The sequence below is a fragment of the Oncorhynchus gorbuscha genome, linkage group LG13 (genome assembly GCF_021184085.1).
Source record: "Oncorhynchus gorbuscha isolate QuinsamMale2020 ecotype Even-year linkage group LG13, OgorEven_v1.0, whole genome shotgun sequence".
Lineage (NCBI taxonomy): Eukaryota > Metazoa > Chordata > Actinopteri > Salmoniformes > Salmonidae > Oncorhynchus > Oncorhynchus gorbuscha.
In genome coordinates, this window is record NC_060185.1 from 55589568 (window position 1) to 55604160 (window position 14593).

General features: G+C 45.2%; 1 protein-coding gene across 2 annotated transcripts in view; it reads left to right on the forward strand.

Moving 5' to 3' along the window:
• Positions 1-14593, forward strand: part of LOC123993184 (endothelin-converting enzyme 2-like) — an 87045-nt gene that overhangs the window by 52994 nt on the left and 19458 nt on the right. For both annotated transcript variants that reach the window (XM_046295056.1, XM_046295057.1), the window contains 3 exons: positions 570-716; positions 1047-1112; positions 2014-2202. In XM_046295056.1, the coding sequence (XP_046151012.1) occupies positions 570-716; positions 1047-1112; positions 2014-2202 (402 nt within the window). The remainder of the gene's footprint in view (positions 1-569; positions 717-1046; positions 1113-2013; positions 2203-14593) is intronic.

Consider the following 14593-nt stretch of genomic DNA (forward strand, 5'->3'; position numbering starts at 1 on the left):
GTGTGTTTTTGTCTTTAAATTGACAAAAGTGGTGCCATTAGAGATAAATCAAAATGCTTCAGGGTATAGATCTAGGATCAACTTCCCTTCCCCAATCCTGACCTTAAGCATTAGTGGGGGAAATGCAAAACTGACCCAAAAACTTATACCAATAAAAATAATAATATATTTCTCTGTCTGAGCTTGTCGTCCCTCTGTTTTGTCTGTGTGTGTGTGTGTGTATTTTTTTTTAACCTTTATTTAACCAGGCAAGTCAGTTAAGAACATATTCTTATTTTCAATGACGGCCTGGGAAGAGTGGGCTAACTGCCTGTTCAGGGGCAGAACGACAGATTTTTACCTTGTCAGCTTGGGGCTTTGAACTCGCAACCTTCCGGTTACTAGTCCAACGCTCTAACCACTAGGCTACGCTGCCACCCCTGAGTGTGTGTGTGTGTGTGTGTGTGTGTGTGTGTGTGTGTGTGTGTGTGTGTGTGTGTGTGTGTGTGTGTGTGTGTGTGTGTGTGTGTGTGTGTGTGTGTGTGTGTGTGTGTGTGTGTGTGTGTGTGTGTGTGTGTGTGTGTTTGCAGACAGGGGGCTGGAACATAACGGGGCCCTGGGAGAAGGACAACTTTATGGAGGTGCTGAAGACAGTGTCGGGCCCCTACCGTGCCCAGCCCTTCTTCACCATCGGAGTCAGCGTGGACCCCAAGAACTCCAACAGTAACGTCATCCAGGTCAGCTGCTCTGGCTCTGGGTCTTTTGAAATGAAAATGCATGCACTAGCACACACACTAGCACACACACATAAACACATAGGCATGCATAGACACAGACAGACCCACAGGCACATTTCATATTTTTTATAAGGTGGTATGGTTCACCTGTTGCTCTTTCCTGAGTCATAAACTAAACTGTCGAGATTCATTTGTTTTAGAAGCGACATATGCACATCTAATATTTTTTAAATATATTGTCGAATATGATAGTGAATGGACTCTGCACACTGCAATTCATTCTCCCTTATGATTAGTGTGTCTGCTCACCTGTTCATACATTTCCGCCAGGTGGACCAATCAGGGCTGTTCCTCCCCTCGCGGGACTATTACCTCAACAAGACAGCCAATGAAAAGGTGAGTCAAGTTTGGTGGCTGGAGGGGGTGAGCTGGGTGCGGGCCAGCCAGCTGGGTGCGGGTCTTTTCCTACCTCTGGCTGTCAACATGAGGTACCGTAATAAATTACATTTAACATTTTACATTTAAGTCATTTAGCTAACGTATATTAATGTCACAGGAGGCTGCTGAGGGGAGGACGGCTTCCTCTCCTGCTGTATCTGCACAGGCTTCCATGGCGGGGGTAGCTCGCATCATCCATTACCTATTTATCTAAATGTTGACGTGCATATTGTTGTTCCATTCTACTTTCCCCTCCACATAGCCTGTCACAAATCGCTCTGAAACATACCAGGTATATTTTACCATAACTGGCTGAGAGAATACTAGGTCACTTTACAATGAACTAGAAAGACTGAAACCTTCCACAGAAATAAATCCAGCAGCAGGTATTTCATTTTGATAGCTCTCATTCTCTTGTGACTGTACCACACCAGTGTAGAGCCAACTTTGACTAACCAATGGTGTTTCACTAGGAAAAAACTCTGGGCCCTAGTTATAGTCACTGTAGTCAGTTTTTTCTGATCAGGTCAGGTGGTCAAGAAAAACTCCTGGCCCTACTCTAGTCTGCAGCATTACCCGGGGGTGGCCAACCCTCCTCTTGGAGACCATCTAGATGTGCAGTCTTTTGTTCCAGACCTACTATAGCACTTGTGATTCAGCTAATCAAGGTCCTAAGGCAGCAGCTGAATAGAATCAGGTGTGTTAACACTAACTAGAGCAGGGCTATAACAAAATCCAGGTGAAGAGTTTGCAATGGAAAACAAAAAGGGCATTTATGATGGTACCTACCCTTTTTACTCTGTTTCTGACCGTTAACTTACTGAACACGACCCTGAGCTTATCCTGTATCAATTCCCAGGTGTTGAAGGCGTATCTGGACTACATGGTGGAGCTGAGCCTGCTGTTGGGGGGGGATAAGAACTCCACACAAAGCCAGATGCAGCAGATCCTGTACTTTGAAACAGCGCTCGCCAACATCACAGTACCGCAGGACGAACGTCGAGATGAGGAGAAGATCTACCACAAGATCACCATCGCCGAGCTGCAGGTGTGTGTGCGTCTGTCGGGTGGGGGTTACAAAGAGAGAGCAAGTGGGCTTCCAATGTGCATGCAGTTACTTGGACGTGAGTATGTGTTAAGACTTCAATGAATGGTGGGTGGAGGAGTTAAGCGCAGAGAGCAGTAGTTCTGTACGTGGATCTTTTATTCCAATGACAGCGGCAAAACACAAGGGCGCATGAAACAACCCGTCCAAATAATATATAATAATAATATATGCCATTTAGGAGACGCTTTTATCCAAAGCGACTTACAGTCATGTGTGCATACATTCTACGTATGGGTGGTCCCGGGGATCGAACCCACTACCCTGGCGTTACAAGCGCCATGCTCTACCAACTGAGCTACAGAAGGAGAAAAATAATAATAATAATAAACAGGACTAAAACTGTCTGGAAAAATAGAGATCACAATCAACCAACACCATAAAACAGAGAACAAGCCTGCACAATAACCAGCGGGCCTAGTGCCCTTAAATAGCCTACAAACAAAACTAAACTCAAAACAGGTGTAACCAATTAGACCCAACTAACAGAAATAAAAGGAAAGGGAATCGATGGCAGCTAGTAGGCCTGCGACTACGACCGCCGAGCGCCGCCCGAACAGGAAGAGGCACCATCTTCGGCGGGATTCGTGACAGTATGTATGAGAGTGAGAAAGGGCAAGAGCGGTACATATGTGAGTCTTTAAAGCCTCTCAGAGTTAATTCTTATTCAATTAGTCTGTTCCCACTTTTTCTCCTGCCTCCATTAGTGTCAAAACATGCATGGCTTTTTCTCACAGCCTCTCCCACACCAACTCACCACTACCATTTGAAACCCTGAGCCTCTTCACACCTTTGTCTGTGTTTTATCCCTCCTAAGAGGACTATTCTAATCTGCATCTCCTGCAGTCCTCTTTTTTTGTTTGCGAATGTTCCCCTGGTTGCCAAGGTGACTGTTGCTAAGCCCTTCTATCTTCACGGTAGCAGCAGATCTCGCGAGCGAGATCGTGAAGGGAATGCAAGTGGTTGGAGGACATCGAGAAGCCTTTTGTCAACAAACAGATGGTTCTCTGTTTCATAGGAATTGAATGTCAGCATTTATAGGATGGGTTGAATCTGTGAAATGGGTATATTGTGTATACCATCGACCATCTGAATGTAATTGCTCTAGAAAATCAGTCTGTTAACCTTAAGCTTGCAAAAACAGTCATGTTGATGAGGCATGACTTTGAATGGTAATGCCATAGATCATTTGTTCTGTTTCTAGTGGTTCTAAAAACTAGATTATTACGCTACAACTCTAGGGTCATGTTCATTAGGCACCAAACAGAAGCAAATGGTTTGAAGCAGGGAAGGACTAGCTGTCATTGTCTGTTGCAAAATGTTTTCTGTGCTGAACATGACCCTGCTCCCAATGACACCTTAAATGGTGAGTAAGCGATCGATGAGCAAAGCTTTTAATGATGACACGACGGGCCCCTAACATGTTCTACTACATCTCTGGAATACATAGGAATACCATAAAGGAATGGGAACTACTATGATCCTATCCTTACTAGTGTTGCACGTTACACCGACACGTCAGTACTTGAAAAACAGTTCAGTACTATAGAGTTTTCAAATGTGTCTTACGTTTGAAAATCAACTAAATGCATAGAACTTATCAAATCAAATGTTATTTGTCACATAAACATGGTTAGCAGATGTTAATGCAAGTGTAACGAAATGCTTGTGCTTCTACTTCCGACAATGCAGTATTAGTCAACAAGTAATCTAACCTAACAATTCCACAACAACTACCTTATACACAGAAGTGTAAAGGGATGAAGAATATGTACATAAAAATATATGAATGTGTGATGGTACAGAACAGCATAGGCAAGATGCAGTAGAAGGTATAGAGTACAGTGTATACATGAGATGAGTAATGTGGGGTATGTATACATTATATTAAGTGGCATTGTTTAAAGTGGCAAGTGATACATTTGTACATTATTAAAGTGGCTGGAGTTGAGTCAGTATGTTGGCAGCAGCCACTCAATGTTAGTGGTGACTGTTTAACAGTGATGGCCTTGAGATAGACGCTGTTTTTCAGTCTCTCGGTCCCTGCTTTGATGCACCTGTACTGACCTCATCTTCTGGATGATAGCGGGGTGAACAGGCAGTTGCTCGGTGGTTGTTGTCCTTGATGATCTTTATGGCCTTCCTGTGACAGTCAAAAATATAAAATTCCCAGTTTATGCTTATAAACCAACTTCTATAAGATGTTTTAAAAATAGTTTTTAATTTGACTCAAAATTCCATGAAGTACAGTAAGACCTTGTTAGCAGAATAGATGGATACAGTTCAAATCATGATTATTATAATTCACCAATACATTTCTTGATTGTCCAAAAAATATTACTATCAGGTTGTAAATCACAGCTGGCCTGGTACATCGTTTGCTGCCCCCACCCATTCTAGATGCACTGTTTCAATGACTCAATATTTTGAACAAAGCGGACGACTAAGGCTGGGATGCCAATACAATCAAACTAGCAAGGGCAATGATCACAAGTCAGTCATAACGTGACTAATAGGATAGCGCATGTGTCAAACACAAGGCCCGCGGGCCGAATAGGGGAGACAAGCGAGTATAAATGAGTCAACCGATGAGTCATCTACTATAGGAAATTACAGCCTGATGAGTTCACATAGGTGAATTCAACTTCAATTGCCCTGCTTTCAAATGCCTTACAAACATTCTATGAAAATTTTAAAATGACCATATCTAAGTGGTTGCTTGTCAGAAAATGTAAAGCAAAAAAGTGTCTTCCAGGGGGTGTATATGAACAGATATAAATAAGATTTTGCTGAAATGCTAAAACAATGTCAGTTCCACTTTAAGTACCTTACTGTCATTGTTTTCAATTAAATGTTCAAAAGAAACACAACTTCTTAGCAAGAGCAATTTTTCAAGCAATAATTTAGCTAGGACTGTCTGAGAGTGGTCTGAGTGGGGAAGGGTAAACTGAAAACTAGCTGGTATTGGCAGAAGTTTGGAACTCTTTAGAATTGGTCTATGTCACCAGGCACCCCACAACTCCATATTTTCAAACAGCTCTTACACTAAAAGGGCATTATCATCATTTTCAGGGTATTTTATTCCAACCTCATAGTGTGTAAATGTATATAAAACTCAAGGAATTCACATTTTGTCTGCATATAGGCCTTTAAGAAAAGTGAGATTTAACTTCTTGCGTCGAGCCATCCCGGATCCGGTATCGTGACTACAGCCTCAAGCTCATTACCATAACGCAACGTTAACTATTCATGAAAATCGCAAATGAAATGAAATTAATCTATTTGCTCTCAAGCTTAGCCTTTTGTTAACAACACTGTCATCTCAGATTTTCAAAATATGCTTCTCAACCATTGCAAAACAAGCATTTGTGTAACAGTATTGATGGCTATAACGTACCATTTAGCATTAGCATTCAGCATGCAACATTTTCCACCGAAACCATAAAAGCATTCAAATAAATCATTTACCTTTGAATAACTTCAGATGTTTTCAATGAGGAGACTCTGTTAGATAGCAAATGTTCCGTTTTTACAAAAAATATTATTTGTGTCGACTAATCGCTCCGTTTTGTTCATCGCGGTTGGGTAAGGGAAAAAAAAGTCATTAAAACGCAAACTTTTTTCCAAATTAACTCCATAATATTGACAGAAACATGGCAAACAATGTTTAGAATCAATCCTCAAGGTGTTTTTCACATATCTCTCGACGATAAAATCCATCGTGGCAGTTTACTTTCAATTCTGAAGAAATGGAACGTGCATGGACTTACTGATTACGCACACAGGACACCGGGCGGGACACCAGGTAAATGTAGTCTCTTATGGTCAATCTTCCAATGATATGCCTACAAACACGTCACAATGCTGCAGACACCTCGGGAATATACAGAAAGCGCAGACTCATTCCTGGCGCATTCACAGCCATATAAGGAGACATTGCAACACAGTGCCTTCAGAATCCGGGGCATTTCCTATATGTTGCATTAGTTCTGGGGCACGAACAGAGTCATAGTGTATAAAAAAACAAGACAGCAGTGATGGAAACAGGAATTTTCGGTACAATTTTATAAATGCCAACAGACAATTTGTTCGTTCGACATGGTGGGTGGCATTTTTTTTGCAGTTTTGGAGACGTCAGAGTTGTGTCTTTCCAAGGCTGTCAATTCCATACATAGTCGGGCATCTTTTCGTGACAAAATATTGCGCTTAAAATGGGCACGTCTTTTTATCCAATAATGACACAGCGCCCCTATAGGTTCAAGAGGTTAAGAGAGTGAAAACAGAATTTAAAAAAAGATCAGTCGTTCTCTCCACTTTCTTTTTTTTGCTGTGGCACGAGTATTAGGGCTGTGGCGATCATGAACATTTTTCAGCTGGTAAATGACATAACTAAATAACTGCTGGTCTCATGGTTATTGATCATAATTAACAAACACGTTTAGCATCTCCGGGCTTCTACTCGTACCCTACAAGCCACTGATGCAGACCTTTTGGAACATCTACATTTTAAAAAGTCTAATAAATCCCTTTTAATATAGCCTACACCATCACAATAAATCCATGATTTATTTTAGGCAGGTCTAAAGATTTATATGAAGAAAATGTAGCCTATTTCAGAAGAACAGAATAGTATATTCTGAGTTGTCATAATGTTCAGAACCTGATTATCAATGTTTCAAGTAAGACCCAAATGCAAACTGTCGCAGTAACAATGTTTATTACAGAGGCAGGCAAATGACAGGTCAAGGCAGACAGGGGTTGATAATCCAGAGTAATGGGGCAAACGTACGGGATGGCAGGCAGGCTCAGGACAGGCAGAAAAGGTCAAAACCAGGAAAAATCAAGAGACAGGAACAGAGGGAAAAATGCTGGTAGGCTTGACAAAACAAAACAAAACTAACTGGCAATGGACAGCACAGGTATTAAAAACACAGGGGATAATAGGGAGGATGGGTGACACCTGGAGAGGGTGGAGACAATCACAAAGACAGGTGAAACAGATCGGGGTGTGACACTGATCTGGCTATGTCATATGCCTGCGGGCTCCACTAGTTAATTTAGCAGAAAATCATTTCTTATTCGTGTGGCATTTATTTATAGTACAAAGAGTACAATTGAACATGGCTGAATAAAATGGAAAGGATATTTTCCCAAAACAATTTCCGAGGTAGTGCGCACATTCAGTGTGTCTTGTGACGAGCAATCCGGGATCGTAATCATAGCCTCAAACAAATTAGCATAATGCAGCGGACATAAATACCCCTAGTAACTTTTCCTATTCATGAAAATCGCAAATTAAATGAAATAAATATATTCAAACACAAGCTTAGCCTTTTGTTAACAACACTGTCATCTCAGATTTTCGAAATATGCGTTACAGCCATCGCTAGACAAGCATTTGTGTAAGTTTATCATGGCATAATCCTATGCTAGCTCTGCTGGCAGCAGGCAACATTTTCACGAAACCGGGGTGGTCAAACCAGCTGAGGCTTCGGGCACTGATTCGTCCGGAGCTGTGTTATTTGGGATGTAAGCACAAACATGGTCCCGATAATCACGCATACTTCTCCCTTTTCAGCCAATAACATACCTAATGCAATTCTATTCTGCCAAGCCATCAGGCTGGTTGCTTCAGTCTGTTCTGCAAAACCTTTAATAGCATCTCTGGTACAATTGGTAAAACGCAGTTGATTATAATAAATATAATTAATCATGTCCACGTTCTTATTGAGAATAGACCACCTGGAAATGCTTAACTCTAATCCTGCTAGGATTCCGATCTCTTGCTTTGAACTCATCTGGCATCCCCCGTGGAACCCCAATGTTATCAATGTATACTTTGTCATCAAAAGACCCAGATGGAGTAGTTATTTTCTCCCGTTTGGCTAAAACTTCATTTCTTGGTGTTGACTGAGTGTGAAAGGCATTCCCAAATGTACAAGGGAGCATACTCCTGTCCAATCTGCCGGTAAAACCTCGCCCTGACATCATTTCCCAAGAGTACTGTACCGGGCCAAACGGTAATAATCTCATCCGGTCACTGTAAAGGGAGGAACCTGTGGATATAAATCGTGCAAGTCAATGCAACTGTCATTATCTGGCATTCATGCTTTCATGAACAGCTTTACCATACTGGCCTAACCTCCTCTACCCGGAACCGTACTAGGGTGTCGACCAAGAACTGGTTATATCCATCATACCACAACCCTAGATCCTCCTTCATTACTGTTTAAAGGGTTAGGCGTATCTTTATGCAATTACATCCCTCTCTCCGGATTACAATCAAAAACTCACCTTCACTATACTCCACCTCCTTCCGTACTGGGTGAGTGGATTCATATAGCCCTCTCTCCAAATGAGCTATGTGTCCACGATCAATATGGGGACCTGCACAGATATATACCATAATGGCTCATAATGAGTCCTAGACTGCCATTTTGGTCTACATAAAACTCCATTGAGAGATCCTTCCCAACCTCTACTCTAACTTCCTGTCTACCCAGATCTAGGGATCTCTTATGCTTGTTTTGGAACAAAATCCTCATCGTCTAAACAGTGGGTCAAATTACCACTCTCCACATACTCAAGTAGGACGTGCTGTATCAGGAATATGGCACCCACGATAAGACAGCTTAGATGAACAGCTTCCATGTGAAGCCCCACCCTCTCCCCGAGAACACATCACTAGCAAGAGCCAGACACACCTTCACTTCTATGAACAAAAACAGGGGTGATAGGACAGGAAGGATTTACTTCATTCGAGAGATGGCCCCCGGAATTCTGTTAATTCCAGTTCTCCTCTCGAACACTGTTTATTGTTCGACAGTTTCGTTGTGTCTTACCCTCCTAAACTCCTAATAGTCAAACAGAACCAAAATAAATGCTAACCATATCAAAATCCTTCCTACACTTACAAGCTCTTTCCTTCAGGGATCCTCAGTATTCTATCTGACAATAACATGAATCGAATATATGTTGCATAGTGTGGAATACGTTATCTATACTAATTTATCACCCCTATGTATTCTCAATGATAAATATACTTATTTTATGTTGTAATATCAAATTAATAATAGCCCATTCAAAAACTTCACAGCTAATTGTCATGTATTGTCATATATTGTCATGTCTTGTCCCTGTGCTTTCTCTTCTATTCGTTTCCCCCTGCTGGTCTTATTAGGTTCCTTTCCCTCTCTCTATCCCTCTCTCTCTCTATCGTTCCGTTCCTGCTCCCAGCTGTTCCTCATTCTCCTAACGACCTCGTTTACTCTTTCACACCTGTCCCCTATTTTGCCCTCTGATTAAGTCTCTATTTCTCTCTCTGTTTCTGCTTCTGTCCTTGTCGGATTCTTGTTTGCTGTTTGCTGTGTTCTTGTTCCGTCCAGTCGTGTTTTGCCTTATCTTCAGATGCTGCGTGTGAGCAGGTGTCTCTGTCAGCTACGGCCCGCGCCTACCAGAAGGGACCTGCAGTCTGTTGCCGCTTATCCTGCAATTCCCCTCTACAACTAGAGGATTTCTGTTTTCCCTGTTTGGACATTTCCTGTAAAGGATTGAGGATTATGTTATTTCTGTTTGGACTTAAATAAACTCAGTTTCTGTTAAGTCGCTTTTGGGTCCTCACTCACCTGCATAACAGAAGAATCCGACCAAGAATGGACCCAGCGACTACGGATCCTCGCAACTCAGCCGTCGAGATCCAGGGAGCGATGCTCGGCAGACACGAGCAGGAATTGTCTGCTGCTCGGCATGCCGTTGAGACCCTGGCCGCTCAGGTCTCCGACCTCTCAAGACAGTTTCACAATCTCCGTCTCGATCCACCAGCTACTTCCTGGGCTTCCGAGTCTCCGGAACCCAGAATTAATAACCCACCGTGTTACTCTGGGCAGCCCACTGAATGCCGCTCGTTTCTCACCCAGTGTGATATTGTGTTCTCTCTCCAGCCCAACACATACTCAAGGGGTAGAGCTCGTATCGCCTACGTCATATCTCTCCTTACTGGTCGGGCTCGTGAGTGGGGCACGGCAATCTGGGAGGCAAGGGCTGAGTGTACTAACGAGTATCAGAACTTTAAAGAGGAGATGATACGGGTTTTTGATCGTTCAGTTTTTGGGAAGGAGGCTTCCAGGGCCCTGGCTTCCCTATGTCAAGGTGATCGATCCATAACGGATTACTCTATAGAGTTTCGCACTCTTGCTGCCTCCAGTGACTGGAACGAGCCGGCGTTGCTCGCTCGTTTTCTGGAGGGACTCCACGCTGAGGTTAAGGATGAGATTCTCTCCCGGGAGGTTCCTTCCAGCATGGATTCTTTGATTGAACTCGCCATCCGCATAGAACGACGGGTAGATCTTCGTCACCGAGCTCGTGGAAGAGAGCTCGCGTTAACAGTGTCCCCCCTCTCCGCATCACTACCATCTCCCCCCACTGGCTCAGGTGTTGAGCCCATGCAGCTGGGGGGTATTCGCATCTCGACTAAGGAGAGGGAACGGAGAATCACCAACCGCCTCTGTCTCTATTGCGGTTCCGCTGGACATTTTGTCATTTCATGTCCAGTAAAAGCCAGAGCTCATCAGTAAGCGGAGGGCTACTGGTGAGCGCTACTACTCAGGTCTCTCCATCAAGATCCTGTACTACCTTGTCGGTCCATCTACGCTGGACCGGTTCGGCAGCTTCCTGCAGTGCCTTGATAGACTCTGGGGCTGAGGGCTGTTTTATGGACGAAGCCTGGGCTCTGGAACATGACATTCCTCTCAGAAAGTTAGGGGAGCCCACGGCCATGTTCGCCTTGGATGGTAGTCCTCTCCCCAGTATTTAACCCTCACAGTATCTGGTAACCATAGTGAGACCATTTCTTTTTTGATTTTTCGTTCACCTTTTACACCTGTTGTTTTGGGTCATCCCTGGCTAGTGTGTCATAATCCTTCTATTAATTGGTCTAGTAATTCTATCCTATCCTGGAACGTTTCTTGTCATGTGAAATGTTTAATGTCTGCTATCCCTCCTGTTTCTTCTGTCCCCTCTTCACAGGAGGAACCTGGTGATTTGACAGGGGTGCTGGAGGAATATCATGATCTGCGCACGGTCTTCAGTCGGTCCAGGGCCACCTCCCTTCCTCCTCACCGGTCGTATGATTGTAGTATTGATCTCCTTCCGGGGACCACTCCCCCCCTGGGTAGACTATACTCTCTGTCGGCTCCCGAACGTAAGGCTCTCGAAGATTATCTGTCTGTTGCTCTCGACGCCGGTACCGTTGTGCCTTCTTCCCTGCGCCCCTGCGTGGATTATCGAGGGCTGAATGACATAACGGTTAAGAATCGTTATCCGCTTCCCCTTATGTCGTCAGCCTTCGAGATTCTGCAGGGAGCCAGGTTCTTTACTAAGTTGGACCTTCGTAACGCTTACCATCTCGTGCGCATCAGGGAGGGGGACGAGTGGAAAACGGCGTTTAACACTCCGTTAGGGCATTTTGAATACCGGGTTCTGCCGTTCGGTCTCGCTAATGCTCCAGCTGTCTTTCAGGCATTAGTGAATGATGTACTGAGAGACATGCTGAACATCTTTGTTTTCGTTTACCTTGACGATATCCTGATTTTTTTCACCGTCACTCCAGATTCATGTTCAGCACGTTCGACGTGTTCTCCAGCGCCTTTTAGAGAATTGTCTTTATGTGAAGGCTGAGAAGTGCGCTTTTCATGTCTCCTCCGTCACATTTCTCGGTTCTGTTATTTCCGCTGAAGGCATTCAGATGGATCCCGCTAAGGTCCAGGCTGTCAGCGATTGGCCCGTCCCTAAGTCACGTGTCGAGTTGCAGCGCTTTCTCGGTTTCGCGAATTTCTATCGGCGTTTCATTCGTAATTTCGGTCAAGTGGCAGCTCCTCTCACAGCTCTTACTTCTGTCAAGACGTGCATTAAGTGGTCCGTTTCCGCCCAGGGAGCTTTTGATCTCCTCAAGAAGCGTTTTACATCCGCTCCTATCCTTGTTACTCCTGACGTCACTAAACAATTCATTGTCGAGGTTGACGCGTCAGAGGTGGGCGTGGGAGCCATTCTGTCCCAGCGCTCCCATTCTGATGATAAGGTCCATCCTTGCGCGTATTTTTCTCATCGCCTGTCGCCGTCGGAACGTAACTATGATGTGGGAAACCGCGAACTGCTCGCCATCCGCTTAGCCCTAGGCGAATGGCGACAGTGGTTGGAGGGGGCGACCGTTCCTTTTGTCGTTTGGACTGACCATAAGAACCTTGAGTACATCCGTTCTGCCAAACGACTCAATGCGCGTCAGGCTCGTTAGGCGTTGTTTTTCGCTCGTTTCGAGTTAGTGATTTCTTATCGTCCGGGCACTAAGAACACCAAGCCTGATGCTTTATCCCGTCTCTTCAGTTCTTCTGTAGCCTCTACCGACCCCGAGGGGATTCTCCCTGAGGGGCGTGTTGTCGGGTTGACTGTCTGGGGAATTGAGAGACAGGTAAAGCAAGCACTCACTCACACTCCGTCGCCGCGCGCTTGTCCTAGTAACCTTCTTTTCATTCCCGTTTCTACTCGTCTGGCCGTTCTTCAGTGGGCTCACTCTGCCAAGTTAGCTGGCCACCCCGGCGTTCGGGGTACGCTTGCTTCTATTCGCCAGCGGTTTTGGTGGCCTACTCAGGAGCGTGACACGCGCCGTTTCGTGGCTGCTTGTTCGGACTGCGCGCAGACTAAGTCAGGTAACTCTCCTCCTGCCGGTCGTCTCAGACCGCTTTCCATTCCCTCTCGACCATGGTCTCACATCGCCTTAGACTTTATTACCGGTCTGCCTTCGCCAGCGGGGAAGACTGTTATTCTAACGGTTGTCGATAGGTTCTCTAAGGCGGCTCATTTTATTCCCCTCGCTAAGCTTCCTTCCGCTAAAGAAACGGCACAAATCATCATTGAGAATGTGTTCAGAATTCATGGCCTTCCGTTAGACGCCGTTTCGGACAGAGGTCCGCAATTCATGTCTCAGTTTTGGAGGGAGTTTTGTCGTTTGATTGGTGCTTCCGTCAGTCTCTCTCCGGTTTTCATCCCCAGTCTAACGGTCAAGCAGAACGGGCCAATCAGACTATTGGTCGCATCTTACGCAGTCTTTCCTTTCGAAACCCTGCGTCTTGGGCAGAACAGCTCCCCTGGGCAGAATACGCTCACAACTCGCTTCCTTCGTCTGCGACCGGGCTATCTCCTTTTCAGAGTAGCCTTGGGTACTAGCCCCCTCTGTTCTCGTCCCAGCTCGCCGAGTCCAGCGTTCCCTCCGCTCAGGCTTTTGTCCAACGTTGTGAGCGCACCTGGAAGAGGGTCAGGTCTGCAAGAGTCCTAGGTATTGTCGCGGTCAGAGAGTATGGCTCTCCACTCGTAACCTTCCCCTTACGACAGCTTCTCGCAAATTGACCCCGCGGTTCATTGGTCCGTTCCGTATTTCCCAGGTCGTTAATCCTGTCGCAGTGCGACTTCTTCTTCCGCGACATCTTCGTCGCGTCCACCCAGTCTTCCATGTCTCCTGTGTCAAGCCTTTTCTTCGCGCCCCCGTTCGTCTCCCCCCCCCCCCCCCCGTCCTTGTCGAGGGCGCACCTATCTACAGGGTCCGGAAGATTATGGACATGCGTTCTCGGGGACGTGGTCACCAGTACTTAGTGGATTGGGAGGGGTACGGTCCTGAGGAGAGGAGTTGGGTTCCATCTCGGGACGTGCTGGACCGTTCGTTGATCGATGATTTCCTCCGTTGCCGCCAGGGTTCCTCCTCGAGTGCGCCAGGAGGCGCTCGGTGAGTGGGGGGGTACTGTCATGTATTGTCATATATTGTCATGTCTTGTCCCTGTGCTTTCTCTTCTATTCGTTTCCCCCTGCTGGTCTTATTAGGTTTCTTTCCCTCTCTCTATGCCTCTCTCTCTCTATCGTTCCGTTCCTGCTCCCAGCTGTTCCTCATTCTCCTAACGACCTTGTTTACTCTTTCACACCTGTCCCCTATTTTGCCCTCTGATTAAGTCTCTATTTCTCTCTGTTTCTGCTTCTGTCCTTGTCGGATTCTTGTTTGCTGTTTGCTGTGTTCTTGTTCCGTCCAGTCGTGTTTTGCCTTATCTTCAGATGCTGCGTGTGAGCAGGTGTCTCTGTCAGCTACGGCCCGCGCCTACCCGAAGGGACCTGCAGTCTGTTGCCGCTTATCCTGCAATTCCCCTCTACAACTAGAGGATTTCTGTTTTCCCCGTTTGGACATTTCCTGTAAAGGATTGAGGATTATGTTATTTCTGTTTGGACTTAAATAAACTCAGTTTCTGTTAAGTCGCTTTTGGGTCCTCACTCACCTGCATAACACTAATTTTGTAAAACA